At 35.7% G+C, this 18,747-nt stretch overlaps 2 protein-coding genes across 2 annotated transcripts in view; one reads left to right on the top strand and one right to left on the bottom strand.

Moving 5' to 3' along the window:
* The window catches only part of LOC107595238 (uncharacterized), a 24,302-nt gene extending 18,149 nt beyond the window's left edge, over positions 1-6,153 (top strand). The window contains exons 20-25 of the mRNA XM_016285588.1: positions 742-885; positions 1,380-1,457; positions 1,580-1,727; positions 4,129-4,278; positions 4,364-4,436; positions 4,520-6,153. Of these exons, the coding sequence (XP_016141074.1) occupies positions 742-885; positions 1,380-1,457; positions 1,580-1,727; positions 4,129-4,278; positions 4,364-4,436; positions 4,520-4,703 (777 nt within the window). The 3' untranslated portion in view covers positions 4,704-6,153. The remainder of the gene's footprint in view (positions 1-741; positions 886-1,379; positions 1,458-1,579; positions 1,728-4,128; positions 4,279-4,363; positions 4,437-4,519) is intronic.
* Positions 6,154-7,740: 1,587 nt separating this feature from the next.
* LOC107595240 (F-box only protein 31-like) overlaps positions 7,741-18,747 on the bottom strand; it is an 18,408-nt gene continuing 7,401 nt past the window's right edge. Inside the window, exons 2-10 of the mRNA XM_016285592.1 lie at positions 17,816-17,887; positions 15,582-15,668; positions 13,352-13,428; positions 11,282-11,449; positions 11,129-11,203; positions 10,926-11,035; positions 10,656-10,809; positions 9,959-10,308; positions 7,741-8,512 (exon numbers count right to left, since the gene is read on the bottom strand). Coding sequence (XP_016141078.1) covers positions 8,290-8,512; positions 9,959-10,308; positions 10,656-10,809; positions 10,926-11,035; positions 11,129-11,203; positions 11,282-11,449; positions 13,352-13,428; positions 15,582-15,668; positions 17,816-17,887 — 1,316 coding nt within the window. The 3' untranslated portion in view covers positions 7,741-8,289. The remainder of the gene's footprint in view (positions 8,513-9,958; positions 10,309-10,655; positions 10,810-10,925; positions 11,036-11,128; positions 11,204-11,281; positions 11,450-13,351; positions 13,429-15,581; positions 15,669-17,815; positions 17,888-18,747) is intronic.

The raw sequence follows: 18,747 nt of genomic DNA on the forward strand, positions 1-18,747 counted from the left end.
ATAACAGCTACAAGTGTATGCACTACTTGCTTTATGCAAGCACTATATAGGATAAATCACTATACAGGATTTACCCTATTATACTTTATCGACACGAATTGATAGGTGAAACGACAAACAGCCACCCACAAATAGTCTATAAGCAAAGCATCAGGCTGTCTTTGAGTTCACATGAACAACGGTTAAAGTTACTCGTCGTCAGGCTACAAAAGAATACCATAATTCCTCCGTTCAATTAGGCCTAAGACATCGAGAGTCACGCAGACCTATAACAACCCAGCCACAACACATAATTGCGAATAACATGCCTTACCTTAACACAGAATCGACCCCAGAGTCCAACGTTTATATTTTTTCTACGAATCTTTGAGTTAACATGTACTAAACATGAGTGAAATTTGCACCGCAGCGCCCCCACACCTTGATGCTCATGACAACAATAGCATGTATAGTTATCCTTATTGAAGTGAATTAGGTTTAAATCGCCGTCATGCATGAATGAATGATATTTTTGCAATTTTACACATAATAATCCACGATGATCACATTACACAAAACTGATTTCACAAATCAGTTTTACCCCCCCAAATTTCACAAATCCAGTTTTCAGGGGAGCCCATGTCTTATTAAGAGACATGGGCTCCTAGCTCCCCCGTAGTTCGCACCCTGGATAAGAGTTTATTTCATGTGATTGATATGAGCAGCTGTTAACTGTGAGGATTGTTTCCACTGTGTTTTCAGTTTGCAATGATGCACTTCAGTCTTGCTGTGGATTCTTATTTCCTTCCCAAACCTGTAGAGGAGATCGTAAAGAAGCAAGAGTTCAGTAAAGTTCCTCTCATTACTGGAATTACCAATGATGAGTATGGCTTTTTACTGCCCTCAGTGAGTAAAATGTATTATAATATTTAATATCACACTCCAAACAGCTATTGTCTGAATAAAGCCAGCGACAGAAAATGCATTAGTATCCACAAAAGTGGACAGTGATATTTTTTGTATGCAGGTGTATTATATTTAGCTTACTTCATGTTTGACTTTTGGAGAGAGAGAGAAAAAAAAGTGTAATTTAAAGGCTGAAATGATTTTAAATGATTTCAAAATATATGGTTTTATTGAAAACTTTTACTCCACTAAATTGAAGGCTTAAGTTCAATTGAAAAGATGTCAGTTGGAATAATTCCAAGAAAAAGTTTTCAATTATTTTAATAAATAAATAAAATAAAATCTTGATATTTAAAATGATTCTTGAACTGCCTGACGCTGAATCGAAACCATATGAAGTCAACAGGCATATAAAGATCTCAGACACATTTATGGCATAATCACATATTTGGTTTTATATTTTGATGCTAAAGTTGGATGTTATGTCTCCACAGTATTTTGCGGGTAAAGGATGGATTGATGGAGTGGATAAAGACCAAGCCATAAAAGACTTGACCCTTACATATCCTGATGTAAGTCACAACTCAACACAATGCACATTTACATTATCTTTATTATTTTAATCTTTAAATGAGAAGCACACTGGATTTCTTTCTTCTGTAGCTTACGTTTGCTTTTCTTTGAATGTAATTAGCCCAGGGATCGGTGGATCGTTGATCAGGTAGCGAACGAGTACCTGGGCGACACAAGCGACCCCATTCAAATCCGAGACATTTATCGAGAGATGATGGGGGACGTTATGTTTAACATCCCTACCATCCAACTGGCAAAATACCACAGAGGTGAGAAGCAGGGAATTATTTATCTATTCATATTGGACTATTGCAGCTGTATGTATGGAGAAAAAGGATTTCATAATACTTAAGAAACAAAGAATATTAAATTCTGATTATATTAAGTAGTTTATTACATTTCAATTTTAACATAAAATTATATATATACTACAGGTCAAACGTTTGGAATAATTACGAAAATTCTCTTATGCTCACCAAGGCAAAATTCAGTAATAACAGTAATAATGTGAAATACTATTACAATTTGAAAGGAACTGCTTTCTATTGTAATATATTAAAAAATTTAATTTATTGCTGTGATCGAAGCTGAATTTTCAGCGTCATTACTTAGCATTACTTCAGAAATCATTTTAATATGATGATTTGCTGCTCAAGAAGCATTTATTATTATTATTATTATTATCAATGCTGAAAACAATTGTGCCACTTCGTGATTTTGTAGAATCTGGGAAGCAAGAGTTAAAATAAATAAATAAATATTAGTTTCATTCAGAATTAAATCGACAAAAAGTGACAGTAAAAACATTTATAATGTGACAAAATATTTCTATTTCAAATAGATGCTGTTCTTCTCAACTTTCATCAAAAATCTTGTAAATGTATCACGATTTCCACTAAAATAGGAAAGGGTTAGTTCACCCAAAAATGAAAATTAGCCCATGAATTGCTCACTCTCAAGTCATCCTAAGTGTATATGACTTTCTTCTTTCAGACGAATCCAGTCGGATATATTAAAAATTGTCTTTGATCTTTCAAGCTGTTTAATGGCAGTCAGCGGGTGTTGCAGTGCATCAGTCCAAAAGAAGTTAAATAAAGTGCATCTATCCATAATAAAAAGTGCCTCACACGGCTGCAGAGGGTGAACAAAGGCCTCCCGTAGCGAATCGATGTGTTTTTGTAAGAAAAATAACCATATTTAAAACGTAATAATCAATTTAATTTTACATAAAAGAATTGAGAAGAACAATCCCCAGTAAAGTCACTAAAGTTATGAAAACTGCTTTCTGGAGTTCTTTTCTGAAAGTGTACGCTATCTGTTAAGCCTTTGCTCAAGCTACGCAATTGGTCAGAACAGAATATTCAGCTTTGCGCATGCGCAGCTCAGAAGTGACGAATGCGGAAGCGCAGCGGAGAGATTAAAACAAAACAACGGTCACTAATTAGAAGTACAAAACGAGGATTTGTAAAGAAGAATGTCGGAGGATTTCGATATAATTCAAGAGGAGACTGGTTTTCCTTTGCTAAAGTAAGGAAACTTTGCTTCCTTTGCTCCTGTAAACAAACGTTGGTTTTCACGAGACTCACCAGCGCATACGCAATGCTGACCTCATACGTCATCCGCCCGGAGCTGCTTCCAGTGTACAACAGTGAGCGCAAGCTAGATTAAAGTGATTATTACATTTTGAATATGGATATTTTTCTTACAAAAACGCATCGATTCGCTACAGGACGCCTTTGTTCATCCCCCGGAGCCGTCAGAGGGATTTTTTTTTATGATTGATGTGCTTTATTTAACTTCTTTTGGACTGATGCATGCAACACCTGCTGACTGCCATTAAACAGCTTGGAAGATCAAAGACAATTTTTTAATATAACTCCGATTGGATTCATCTGAAAGAAGAAAGTCATATACACCAAGGATGGGTGAGTAAATAATGGGCTAATTTTCATTTTTGGGTGAACTATCTACTATGTTTTCAGCATTGATAATAAGAATAATAATTGAGGACCAATAATAATTGATAATTAAACATAATCAGTATATTGAATGATTTCTGAAGAATCATGTAATACTGAAGACTGGAGTAATGATGCTTGAAAATTCAGCTTTGCGTAAAAAGAATAAATTACATTTTTACAACATATTTAAAAACATGGAAAACATTCAAAATATATCATTGCTGAATTATGAAAAATATTATATAGTAATATTAAATGTATATATTAAAATAAAATATTTCAGTTATATGTAAATTACATTTTAATAACAATACTTTTTTTTACATTTTAAATATACCGTAATTTAAAGTCTGGTTAAGCCTTCATGTTAATTATTTCAAAATGCAGCCAAGTAATGAAAAAAATTAATAAATAAAACCCGATTGTGCATTATGTTTACATGATCTTTTAGCTCCTCAAAATCAGTGTGAAATACTCTTGGAGTTAAAGGCATAGTTCACCCAAAAATGAAAACGGTCATCATTTACTCACTCTCATGTGACAACAGTTGACGGTAGCCATTGACTTCCACAGTATTTTTCCCAGATTTGGAACAATTGAGTGTGAGTAAATGATGACAGGATTTTCATTCTTGGCTGTACTATCCCTTTAAATCATTTTCACTTGTTTAAAATGTCTGTAAACGCAAGGTTCATTGTTGTGATTGTAGCCTCAGGAGCGCCGGTTTACCTGTACGAGTTCCAGCATCCTCCCAGTATGATCCAGAAGAACAGGCCCAGCTTTGTTGGTGTCGACCATGCAGATGAACTGTTCTTTATCCAGGGCACCTGCTTCGCTAAAGCCCACCTCAAAGCAACCGGTAAGACTCATTATTACAATACATCCTTACTGACACTAAACATTTCCGAAAGCGTCTTAAATAACCGATGATTCAATCCTCTTAGCTCCTTTCACAAAGGAAGAGGAAGAGCTGTGCAGGACTGTGATGGCCTACTGGGGGAACTTTGCACACACCGGGTAAAATATCGCTCCTCTTGTGTGTGAAGAAGAACAAAGTATATTGTTTCTGCACTCTAATACAGCTATTTTTGGATCAGCAGGTCTCCAAATGGTCCGGGCCTGACACACTGGCCTGAATACGAGGATGAGGCTGAGTATCTCGGCATTGGACTGGAACAGAAAGCTGGGAAGAACCTGAAGGGGAAACACTATGCATTCATGACCAAGACGCTCCCAGATCTCATACGTCAAAGCCGAGAGAAAAGAGAGCGCTCAGAACTGTAATCAGATCAGATATTAACACAAAGCACTTGAATATATGGATGACACAAAAAATTAACTGTGATTCAATGTAAGAATTTAATTAACTAACCTGAGAAAATCATGAGTATTGAGTTTATTTTGGTGTTAAAGTTCGAATTTGATAGAAAATGTATAATTTGATCATATGACAAATAAATGTCCAAGCAACTAATGCTTCATAGCAAATTAGCTCAAGGGGAAATGTATATAAATAATTAAAATGATAATTAATTACAATAATTTATATCAGCTGCCAGTATAACTATAGCAGAATGAATATTACCATCAACTAATCTGTTCGCCCAGCGAACCTCCAGGGGGTCATTGAGCCAATGGTGACTTAAACTTTCGGAGGGACAGTTTACGACTCTTTTGTCTTCTAGCATGGTGTTTTGCATATGTAACTGGATTGGGTGTTGGTGCAAAACTATTAAAGATTCTTATAACACTGATATGTTGCATAGGTATCAACATATAATATACACTCTCATTTAGATCATCAAAGTACGAATTCAGAGATACCAAACATGGTATAGGTGAGGCTACATTATAGTGTTTCTTTCTATCATAAGCATGCACAATACAGTATACACTACAATACAAAAGACACTATACAAGGACAGTAATAATACACACACACACTGTCCTGCAGATATGCATGTCATTCATAGAAGGTTTTCTACGAGAGAATGGGGAAGAGTCTGTTTTATGAGCATTATGTGTCTTTCCTATGTGGAAATGAAGTGAGAGTTCCATTCCTTTGAGCAATAAAACCAGTGTTATCAGATGATTTGTCATTGCTTGTCATGGTAACCAGAGGCCTGTTCTGCTTCAGGGGTTGTCCACAGAACTCTAACACATAGTTTGGTTTTGAGTGATGATAAATATAATGAATAATTGTGTGTTTGATTGGTCCAAATGCTACAGCACTTAGAAATAAAAGTCGGAAAACATTCATGTTTTTCCTCCATTTTATTGAGAACAAACGAAGGCTAAAGCTGCAAACCTCCCTGAATTTGAATGCAACGGGGTGCATACTAGTCATGAATTTGCGCTTTGAGATTTTCAAACAGGCAAACTTACATGGACGACAATAATTCAACTATTGACAATATTATGATTGAGGAACTGACAAATAAATACTTTCCCCCCCCCCCCAAATAGCAGATTAACATCAAATGTACACATAAAACAAAAAAAATTCTGAAAACTGGTGTTTTACTTTAAATATAATTACAAAATAAGGAAATTAAAGAACAGCACAAATGTATAAATTACAGTTTTAGGCACAGTGCTTTGCTAAATTTTCATTGTAGATAAATGATGGAGAGAAACTCAGATTTCAAGTCAACCTAAAAGCATCTAGGAATCAACGAATCAGGACCCTTTTCAAGATGTAGATGAGTTTGTTTCTTCATGGGAACACATTATTGTTTTGTTTTTATCAGCTGTTTGGACTTTCATTCTGACGGCACCCATTCACTGCAGAGCATCCACTGGTGAGCAAGTGATGAAATGCTACATTTCTACAAATCTGTTCCCATGAAGAAACTCATCTACATCTTAAGATAACCCGAGGGTGAGTATATTTTCATTTTTGGGTGAACTATTCCTTTAAGATGGAGGGACTTATAGACTTAAGTCAACATGAATTGAATTAGAACACTGAACAAGAAAAACAGGGACAGAACTTGATGTGATTCATTAGGAACTGAAGTAAAAAATGAAAGAACAGAGTTAATTGTCAGATTTGGCATACATTTCCACAAATGCTTTAAAATATGATTCAAATAGGAGTCAATGTAAACCGCTGAAATTGCATCTTATTTGGAATAAAATCAGTAGTTGTAGGATATCAGTCCACGTAAGCGGCCAATTCTATGAGAATATTACACTTAAAACAATTGCCTGCTACATTTCTACAAATCTGTTCCCATGAAGAAACTCATCTACATCTTAAGATAACCCGAGGGTGAGTATATTTTCATTTTTGGGTGAACTATTCCTTTAAGATGGAGGGACTTATAGACTTAAGTCAACATGAATTGAATTAGAACACTGAACAAGAAAAACAGGGACAGAACTTGATGTGATTCATTAGGAACTGAAGTAAAAAATGAAAGAACAGAGTTAATTGTCAGATTTGGCATACATTTCCACAAATGCTTTAAAATATGATTCAAATAGGAGTCAATGTAAACCGCTGAAATTGCATCTTATTTGGAATAAAATCAGTAGTTGTAGGATATCAGTTACACTTAAAACAATTGCCACTCAACTCAGAAGTTGTAAACACAGGTGATATACTTAAATTAGTTCATCGATCATATATACAATCATCCCTAAAACAAAGCTGAAATATACTGATAAATGTTTAAATATTTTCAATGCATTTACATACGTATATATTCACTTTACATTATACTGATTTTTTTTTTTTTTCCATTTTCAAATGTTAGTAATGCTGCAGTCAAATACAAAAGTATAGCCGGAGGAAATCTGCCTCCGATAAACGTCTACACTGCGTAGGGAAGAGCACTTGGAAGAGAGCTGCACAGAACAGAATCCCTATCATGTGGAAATGAGACGTGGCCGTAAATTTGGTGGCTAACCATTTAACTATTCACTTGCAATTTTAACAGTATGGTAGATATAAATTAAAGGAATAGTTCACCTAACCATGAAAATTAGCTCACTCACCCTCAGGCCATCTAAGTTAGAGATGAGTTTGTTTCTTCATCAGAACAGATTTGGATATTATGAATATATTATGAAGTGAAAAGCTGCATGTTTGTTATAAACAAATCCATCAAGATGATTCAAATTTAAACCAGTTTGGACTCTCATTCTGACGGCACCCATTCACTGTAGAGGATCCTTTGGTGAGCAAGTGATGCAATGCTAAATTTCTCCTAATCTGATGAAGAAACAAACTCATCTACATCTTGAATGGCCTGAGGATGAGGACATTTTCAGCTAATTTTGATGTTTGGGTAAACTATTCCTTTAAATAAGAAAAGTTATGGTACTTATTAATGGACGCATTATGGGGTGATAAAATTGACATTTGCAGTAACAAAGCAGCTGGAAGTCATTCGTTTTCAGTGAGCGTTGGCAGAAAAAATGGAAGCATTTCCAAATATGGTGTGGACTTTTTACAAATAAAGATAAAAAAAAAAAAAAAACTGAATAAAATCAATTAAAAGCAACTGCAGATGTTGCCACATCAAGGACACATTTCTAAAGCACAAAACCACAGGATCTGAGAGTTTGAAGTATCTCGGTAAGGTATCAGAGGCACGCTCAGCTGAGCTTATGGGCAAATTTTCACATTGTCGTCATCTTCGTCACCATTTCCAGGTTACAAAAATAAATTAATTAAAAAGCTGATAAGAAAGGCCTAATATAATACAAATGTATGGGCATGTGGCTTAAATACACCTGTGCGGATGCGAGCAGGAGTGCTGTGTGTGTGTGTGTGTGTGTGTGTCAGCAGGGAGGTCCCTGACGGTGCAGAGCGTAATACTAGAGTATGTGCCTGATGAGAATGCTAGTGTGAGGTTTGCTATCAGGATGTCCATGACTGCATGTTACGGAGCATGGCCTCGAAGCGCTCCATGCTGGGGGCCTGAGCGTGGGACAGCTGGTCGGTCAGCCGACTGTACAGACTGAAGGACTTGAGCTCCAGCCAAATGAAGCCAAAGCGGTCGTCATCGAACAGGATGAACAGACCCGGCGTGCGCTCTGGACTTGTAAAACCATGGCCAGCGATCAGGCCTGTTCCATAAAAACTGAAAAGCATAAAGGAAAAAACATATTATAATTAAAGAAATGCATTTTTTTCATCTATTTAAATAATACAAATGAATATAATGTGTTATTACATTTAAAAAAAAAATTTTTAAGTGTACTTTATATTAATTTTATGCCGTTTATAAAGTTAATTTTGAATTTCTTATATGTACTTTATATTAGTTTTAATAAAAAAAATTAAAAGTTAGAATAAAACAATACGTATACACACACACACATATATTTAAATCAAAAATATAAATTAAAATTTAAGTTAACAATGAATTTATCATGTTTTTATATAATATATAGAAATTAATATAAAATGAATAAAATAAATGAATTCATTTTAATGTCTACTTTATATAAGTTTTATAAGCTCATCTGTTCTTGAATTTCTTTAGATCGCGGCATGATGTGTTGCTCTTTAAACATGCTTCACTTTGTCAGACAGGTTCTATTTAAGCGATTTCTTGATTCAACAGGTCTGGCAGTAATCAGGCCTGGGTGTGGCTAGTGAAATTTAACTCGGCTTTCTAAAATAATGTGGTTAATCACAGTTCTTTCATGATTTAACAGGAGGGGGCAATTAATTTTTCACGTAGGGCCACGTGGGTTTGGACAGCTTTTTTCCCTTAATAAATGAAATTATTATTTAAAAACGGCATTTAGTATTTACTTGCATTATCTTTGCATAATATTAAAATTGGTTTGATTATCTGAATCTTTTACGTGTGACAAATATGCAAAAAATAAACAAAACAGGAAGAGGGCAAAAACCTTTTCACGGCACTGTATATATGAAATCATTTAAGACCGTTACAAGAAACTTATTTACATTTTTTTAAATATATTATACATTTAATTCTATTATAAGTTACATATAAATCATATACATTTAATATTTTAAAAAGTTAATTTAAAAAATTTCAATTTTTGATCATTTTATACATAATATAATGAATTAATTTTTATTATGCATTTAATATTACATTTGTTACATTTTAAAACATTTTCTTGTCTACTTTATATCATTTTTTATATAGTACAATATACTAATTATTCATTCATTTAAAATTATGACATTTATTTTAAGTATTTCATTCAAGTGATTATTTCGGTATAATAATATATAAATATATAATTGTCATATATGATATTTAAGATATTATAGAGACAAAAAAAATATAAAATTATATAAAAGTATTTACTTTCACAAATAACATTTGGTAATTGATTTAAATTAATTCACTTAAGCCTATTTTATCAAATATTATTAATTATTATTAAGGTATAAACAATACAATAAAATTAACAAAGGTAATAAAAATATAAATACTGTTTAAATAAACGTGGATTCATATACTGACGTATGGCTGATTTAATAAGCATTATATAATGTGTACAGTACAGTAATAAGATGTACAGTACAGTAGTAGACTCACCACATCTTGCAGGTGCGAGGATACACTTCATTACGGGCCATGACTCCCAGAGGCAGCACAAACGGTTGTGGTTCAGGTGCGGCGCTGCAGGCAGCAGCTCCCAGCTCCACACCCTCCGCTCCAGCAGGGGGAGCCGAATCCAAGCCCTCCGCCCCCTGAGGGGGGGCCACCTCTGCAGCTTCTGATGGGGCGTCCCGGGCCTGTAAACCCCTCTGGGCCTCCTCATGCACCTCCAGCACCAGGCGAGAGAGCTCTTCCATGCTCCGCTGGTGCTCCAGGTCCGGCAGACGCACCGGGCGGTTCAGGTCGATTTCTAACGTCAGCTGACCTGCTGGAACATTGGGGTCACCCTAACAAAAAAAAAAAAACACCTGAGCTGATGAATATGCTAAATCACAGTGTTGTGAACAATAAACTTTTTTTGGAAATGTATTCATTTTTAATTTAGGATGTTTTATTCTACTCGTATTATTCTGTCAAGAGACAATACGGAAATGTATCAATGAAAAAAAAAAAAAAAAAAAACATGTACCAAGTACCAAGTTTCCATTGCAAATACATTGCTGGCATTTTGTTATAATTATTATTTTTATTATTTATAAATTGTTTATTTGTGTTTAACTGTGCCTCGAATAGTAAAGGTTTGATCGGTTTCGTGTGTTCCCTACCAGTCTATATTTTTGGATATCAGACTCACGGTAAGTTTGGTGGCTTTGGCCTTGGAGTCGTGGAAGCTCAGCATGATGATCTCCAGGCCGTGACTGCCGTACGTCCCTTTGAAGAGGCCCGGCTGCAGGAGGTCTGAAGGGAGGAACGGGGGCAGATAAATCCGCCGGTACGTCAGGCAATTACTGAAACCAGGAAACACACGTTTAAAACATCTGCCATCCGACCGCAAAACTGAACTGAGGAAATAAAACTGTTAGTACATTCTGGGTGAGAACAGGCGATGTCGTCGAAGGCTTACTCGTATTGGCTGGTGTAAATGAACTTCATGAGGATCAACTCCTGCATGTGCTCGTGGAAAATGTCCTCCAATGTTCTTCCCCATTCCTCCTCCAGCCACGTTCTGAACTCCTGCACAAGCACATGGGGCTCAATGTACATCCAGCCACTGCAGAAGAGCTATGGTATACCTCAAAATCTGTCCACGCAATACCAGTTTTCTACCTCTTGCCTTCCTCCAGGCATTCGATGGTGATCCGTCTGGTTGCATTTGGTGGAAAATTCATCTTTCTTCACAGTCTGGAAAGAAAAAGGTCAATATCTTATGGAATATAATGGCAAAATTGGGCCTTTATGGTAAAAATATTGTACATTTACCTGAATGTCTCCTTTATGAGGGCCCTTGTGTCCGTACATACATTCTATGGTGGCTTTGTTTTTCTCCCACATATGTATGCGGAAGAGCGGCCGTCTACGCATGGGGTCCTCCACTCGGGGATCATGGGGCGGTAAATACATCCAGCCTATGATGAACAGCCCGTCAACCTAAATCAATCACCAAAGCAAGAAAGAGTTGAAATATGGAACACTTGTAAAAATCCAGGCCTGGTCCTCTCTCGTCCTTCACTGTCGTAGCTCCTCCTTTTATCCTTCCGGAGCTCCTCCGTGGGACTCGAGACCGGTGAGTGGTGCAGGTGTCGCTCATTATCAATTACTCCACCGGCCTCGCTCCGTTCCCACGGTTCTCAGCCCCCCCGAATCTACAACCCCCTTTTTAAAAAAATTTTTTTTATACATACTTTTAAAATCTGAAGTACACTAAAAGTGCACATTCTGTACAATTAATTGCACTTCTTGACATACGGTGTTTGGAAAGTACCGTATTGACCCGAATATAAGACGATGTTTTTTTTCTTGGAAATACGTCTGAAGAAACGCGGTCGTCTTATATTCAGGGTCTAGACTTTGGCATGTCAATAATACACCCACAACAATAGGTGGCGCTAAATACGCATAATACGAGTGTGCCATGAAATACGTAATGTAATGCGTGTCGTAAAGATCGCGAGTAAAAACTAAAGAAAAAGAAAACCTTACAGCTGCATGAGTCGTGACTGTCACGTTAGCCTGATGGGACCAAACTCCCTTTGTGATTTTAAAACGTAAGACAGTACCCAGATTTGAAGACTACAGTAAGATTTAACTTCTACTGTTAATAAGATTTTGGTAGGCTACTATTAGATGGATAGCCTAAATGTCCTAATTCAGATGGGCTACCTGTTTTTTTTTTGTTCTTTTTAAAGTGTATCCACCTTTTTCTTCAACGCGGAAGTAAGCCTATGGGTGAGACTTCCGGTTCATTAGCCGCTGTAGGTAAATAACGAGGAGAATAACAACGTGCAGTAAACGTTAAAACTGTTTGCAGTACAAACCAGTGTGTTCATAATTTCTGATAATACAATAAAATAATATGATAAGACACACCAACTTTCAATATCAAGCAGCAAAACGAACTGTTTTGTTCAGCTAAAAATAGCTGGACGGAGTGGACTCAGATGAAACCGGAAGCCATACCCATATATTTTCCAAATGGCCGCGCCCATTTTTACGACAAGAAAAAGGTGGATATTTTTATAATGTGATTGTTGGTACAGTTCCCCAGTTTTTACCATACTTTCAAAACAAAAATTAAAATAGGAAAAATATGCAATATGAAAATAATTGAAGACAAAATGTGTTTTACTGAGAAAAAACTAGATTTGGCTTTTAAAAAGCCTTTTTCCAAAAGGTACATCTGGAAAAAGGGGGGGTCGTGTCTTATAATCAGGGTCGTCTTATATTCGGGCCAATACGGTAATTAGAAAATGTACCTTAGCAACAAGCTACATAATTCCGAGTAAAACAAGTGAAATTGTAGTTAGCTACTATATGCTACAAGCTACATGTATGCTAATGCTATTAGCTAACAACATTAAAGCTATCATATGATATGTACTCAAATGACATTTAAATCAACCAGTTCACTGCAATGAATCACACTTCACAATGCTACATTAGCATTAGCTTCATTCAACAGCATTTTGCAAATGCTGCCTGTTTTAAAAACAAGACTGTAACTGGAAAATCTAGTCAACTTAGTAGTGATATTTTAATATTTTTATTTTAGTCGTTTTAACTTTTAGTAATTTTGTCATGCTTTTTTAAATATTTCTACATACTTTTTTCAATTGTAAAATGTTATGGCATATTAATATGTCCCAATACAGCTGTACTGTGTTAATATAATGATATTCATCACCATAATCATTATCGCAACACGCAAGAGTTTCGAATTATGAAAATTCACACATGTAATTTTCCACCAATATCAGCTTTATTTTTGTATTTGTTAGCATTTGTGTGTGTGTGTGTGTGTGTGTGTGTGTGTGTGTGTGTGTATGATCATACCACCACATTCAGCAGTCCTCCATAGGGCCCGATATCAGGCTGCCAGAGACCCAGGATGTGTCTATAGGGATGCAGCACTGGAAAACAAGCGCAAAACATGACGTTAAAATGCCAGCCAGCAGCACACAGCACACACAGAACCAACCCCCAAGAACGTTAGATGGGATGAGATCACTTTCTGCATGGGGCATGAACTCATGAATGCATGTTGAGTGTGTGAGTATATGCAACTTATCTGCCATGCAACAACTCAGAGGGCTAATATTTCCCCACGACTGGTCACTTTAACTCATCTGCATCTCACACAGTCAGCTGATGTTAGCGCAGCTGCAATGGTCTGCACCCTTGCCATCCTGTGTCTATCACACACACACACACACACACATGCAGGACACACAGGCGTGCACACGCTCGGCAGAAGCTGCCCTTGTGCTGCTGTCACATCAGTCTGTCCCAAACCAAGGCTGTGTCCCAATTTGCATACTATCCATACTAAATAATTAGTGAAGTTAGCATTAATGCGTTCAAAATCGCAGTATTTTAACATAGTATGGCAAAGGAATTATTTCCAGTGAAATAATATATGCTTGAGGCTAATATAACCCACAATTCTCTGTGCAACAGAAGACTTTTCAGGTTGGCATTCAAAAATGGCAGGGGATGGGATGCCAAAACAGAATTTAAATATAAATAAAAAAGTAATAATGTAATGAATTTAGCTAGATGAATGAATAATGTAACAATGTGATACGTATGATGGTAATAACAACACACTTTTTAGAAGTTATAGTAGGTCCTAATAGTGGTGTCTCACTACGTACTTTCCTATCACCAGTGAAGTAAACACATTTAGTGGGTAGTAGAACTATGCAACTTGGGATTCAGCCTTAAAAGAGTGTTCCACGCTCATAATAAGTTAAGAAACCGTGACACACTGTCGATTACCACAGAGACTAGTGATTTAGAATAACACGTTTTTTTTTTTTTTTTTACTAAAACTATTAAAAATAATTGTCAGTAATTGAAATAAATAATAATAATAAGCTTCTAGATGAAAAACGTAAACTTAACCAAAAATTAGAAACAGAAATATACATATATTAACTAATAAAATTGACAAAAGCGCACAACAAAACGATTAAAACATAAATATTTTTAAATAAATGTAAAAAAAAAAACTTAAATATTTTATACAAAATTATTAAAAATATAAATAACTAATCTAATAATACTATAATAGTACAGAAATATGAAAATGCATTAATTATGTTCATGTTATGGCTGACAACAGATAAAATGGCTATTGAATTCTATACTATTTCTTCAAAATTAATTTAAAAAAACCCAATCATTTTAAATGCAACAAGTAAACTTTTACTTTGAGATTGGCCAAATATTACATTTAACAGTTATTATTAGGTGTTATAAAGATTATGTTTAAGTTTGCACAGATGATATCAAAGATAATCTAATTGTAAAAATAGAGAAAATGAGCTGGACAATTAAATTACCCATGTATCAAACAAAACCCTAAAGAATCCCTAAAGAAAATAATATTAACATGTTTCTCATTTAAAGTGGAAGTCAAAGGGGCAAGAAGATTCTAAAGGGTTTATATTAATACTTCCATATAAAAAATAAAAAAAAGTGTTATTTGAAATCTAAAGTTGTCTAAAATTGTCTTTTTGGAGGGACTTTTGTTCAAGATGGATAAACGTCTGGTAATGAGTTACTAAAAATATTTCTACATTTGAATTTAAACAGTTGCTTTTTAGGTATACTTCTGCATATTTCGCAATATATACATTTGCATACTAGGTTTGCAAACTTTACATCATCATGACAAGCTGAAAGATTTTATTGTCATTTCTATTTTTGTTGTAATTTTTAATTTTCTTGTAGTGTAGTGTAGTAATATGACACTATTTTATCACTCTTTCAAAACAATATTTACTTTTATCTTGCCACACAGATTTGCACTGCTCAATGCCTACTGTGTACCGTTACATTTTGCTTGTTTTTTTTTTACAAACTAAGGACCGAGTCAGTAATATTTTTATTAATTCAAATATTACTACATGGTCTTAACTGACACCATATTCAACAGTTTTACTTTAACTCAATGAACCTGGAACAAAATGTAAGCAGGAAAGAGCATCTTCAACCAGCAGCTTGACAGGCAGTGACTGGGCTACACCACAAAGCCTTCACACACATGGCCAGTACATACAGTGTGTGTACACGTCCCGATAGTCCATATGCTCATAATCAGGGAGGAGCTTCATAAAGCGTCCCGACTTCACCTGCGGATTCACACCTGGACAGGTACACAGGTGGGTGTGCCACAGGAAGAGGAGAGAGGCAAAGGAGGACAACAGCTGAACCACAAGGCAGTGTGAGAGTGACACTCACATATGCCAGTGAAAATGAATGTGTACGGGGCTGTGAGAGTGAAAAGTGTTTTGTTCGCAGTTTGTCTGTCACTTCGGAGGATAATATTTATTTAATGGTGCATATCCACACTTTTAAATCAACTGAATTATATTCAAACACCACTCTGACTTCTGAGGAATCTTTCTCTATAAGCACCAGCCGTGCATGTTTTCAACTGTTTGAAATATGTTTGGTTTAAACAAACATCGATGCTAAACTTCCTCTGCAGACAAACCAACCCAACAAAGTGGGTGTAAAGGAACATAAAGTGTCTTTTGTGAGCTGAAGTAAATGTAAAATGCATTGTGAAAATGACAAATGACATGTAATGGGGTGGAGTGACAACATTAACAAACAGATCTGTTTGTCTGAACAATTAACTGTTTGTCCAGAGTTCCAGGGTTGTTAAACTAAAACTATTAAAAATAATTTTTGGTACAGTAAAGCTGATATCAGATAAAACAGAAACATTACATGAAAAAGGAATAGTTCACCCAAAAATGATTTGGAGAAATGTTGCATTATATATCAGTTGCTCACCAGTGGATCCTCTGCAGTGAATGTGTGCCGTCAGAATGAGAGTCCAAACAGCTGATAAAAACATCACAATAATCCACACCACTCCAGTCCATCAGTTAACATCTGGTGAAGTAAAAAGCTGCATGTTTGTAAGAAACAAATGCCTCAAGACTTCGAACCAGCTAAAATACGAGTACTCTATCCACATTATTGATTTCTGCAGTGAAAGAGTCGTCTCATCTGAATCAGGAGAGAAATATGCACAGATCAAGCGCCGTTTACAGGTGAAAACAGTCCAACACAGTTTTAAACAAATATACCAAATATGAGATGGACTTTTTCACTGGAGGAAGCATTATTATGGATTATGGACTCATATTTTGGATGGAAGCAATGGTTTAAAGTTAGAAGGTCTTAATGAAGGATTTGTTTGTTACAAACACACATTTTTTCACTCCACAAGACATCAATTGTTGGACTGGAGTGGTGTGGATTATTGTGATGTTTTTATCAGCTGTTTGGACTCTCATTCTGACGGCACCCATTCACTGCAGAGGATCCACTGGTGAGCAAGTGATGGAATGCTACATTTCTCCAAATCTGTTGCAGAGAATCAAACTCATCTACATTAGGGATGCACCGATATGAAAATTTTGGCCGATACCGATAACCGATTATTCTTTATTTTTGAAAGCCGATAACCGATATGTTGGCCGATAAATCTATATCCAAATTGTTATATACTTTTTGAGAGCCTGATTACAAAAAAGGTCTCATCATTAAAAGCCACATCCCAAACACTTCAACATAAGCAGCCTAGTTTGAACGGTGTACGTTTTAAACATATTTTTACTCTCCAATTACCAAATTTTGTCATAAAAAAAGTCTTACAAATAAATAAAATAATGCATAAATAATGCAAACAATTCACTGGACATCATTACACGTGTAAAGAATCAAAATGAATGCGCCACAGATCAATAAAACAGAATTGTATATAATGTTATATACACAACATTCCCAATCATAGTTATTAATGTTGTGCACTGCTGTTTGAGCTGCGTGCGCTGAGCTAAAGACGATCACCGGTAAACTGAAGTGCTCTTTTAACTTAACCAAACGCATTCTATATGAGATAAATCAGATATACATCAAATAAACACAATATTACAACGTACAATTGCACAAAAGGCTGCAAACGAACAGCGCGCATCTGAAGTGTCTCTGAAGGAAATAATGCATTATTTATCGGCTTTAAGATATCGGCCAAATTTTCTTATCAGGCCGATACCGATAACAGAAAAAATTAGCATTTATCGGCCGATACCGATATGGTGGCCGATATATCGTGCATCCCTAATCTACATCTTGGACGGCTTGAGGGTGAGTACAATTTCAACAAAGTTTTATTTTTGGGTGAACTATTCTTAAAAAAACAACAACAACGCAATAATTATTTAAATTCATATGAACTGACAAGGTGACTTCTGTGGTTACAGTAGATTTACTTACGTTTCACATACAGATCTCGGCTCGACATTCCCAAGATCTCCATCTTCCGCAGGTCATCTCTCATACCAAATTCTGCAAGAAGAGAAAAACTCATGACAAACTGCACCAGCACAGTACAGTCTAAAGAAAACAACCAACCTGGATCAAGACCATGTCAACTAACTTACTTGTCTATTCAGTATCTTTCATTTCAGAATAAAACTGAATGCAAATAGCTCCTGTGCAATCCTTTAAGTCGATGATCAACACAATATGCAAGTTTTCGGTGTTCTATGTTATTGTACACGTGTTAAAGCCTGTTAAACAGATGGTGGTGTGATACCTGTTAGACCTGAGATAAGACAAACGACACCCTCACAGGGTCATTTAAATCTCATTAACACATCTGAACATGTTGTCAGGTGTTTCCCACCAAAGGTTTTGGCCAGTCACTTGACTTGTGCACCAGAATTTTCAAATAACGTATTTCATTCCACAGCAACACACTGACAGGCAAACATGAACTTTAATTTATGTTCATTTTCTGCAACCATTGCATTTGAAAACCTTTTGAGCTGCCTATCTGCACAGCCTTTTTAAGGATTTTAAAAGCCTGCCTTTGATGCCTAAAAATGCTGTCTAAGTTTGCAGGTCAATGAGTTTTAAGACACTGTCCATTTCTGAACTAATAGTGCATGATTCAATCACCCAGAGCACTGAAAGTCAGGCCACTTTAATAGCTAAATACACCTCAAAGATCAAGAACAAACAAGGAGATTATGAAAAGAAGAAATCAAATGTAAAACATGCACCAAATGCAGCCTTTTGTGTTCATGTTGATGTTAAACACCATATAATTTTTTACAAAAACTTCAATGACTCCGTAAACTTCATGTGATTCAATAAATGATTGCATGTGAGTGTACGCATCTTTTATAAAGTAAAAGGGGGGG

Source organism: Sinocyclocheilus grahami, unplaced genomic scaffold (assembly GCF_001515645.1).
Source record: "Sinocyclocheilus grahami isolate Dianchi unplaced genomic scaffold, SAMN03320097.WGS_v1.1 scaffold199.1, whole genome shotgun sequence".
NCBI lineage: Eukaryota > Metazoa > Chordata > Actinopteri > Cypriniformes > Cyprinidae > Sinocyclocheilus > Sinocyclocheilus grahami.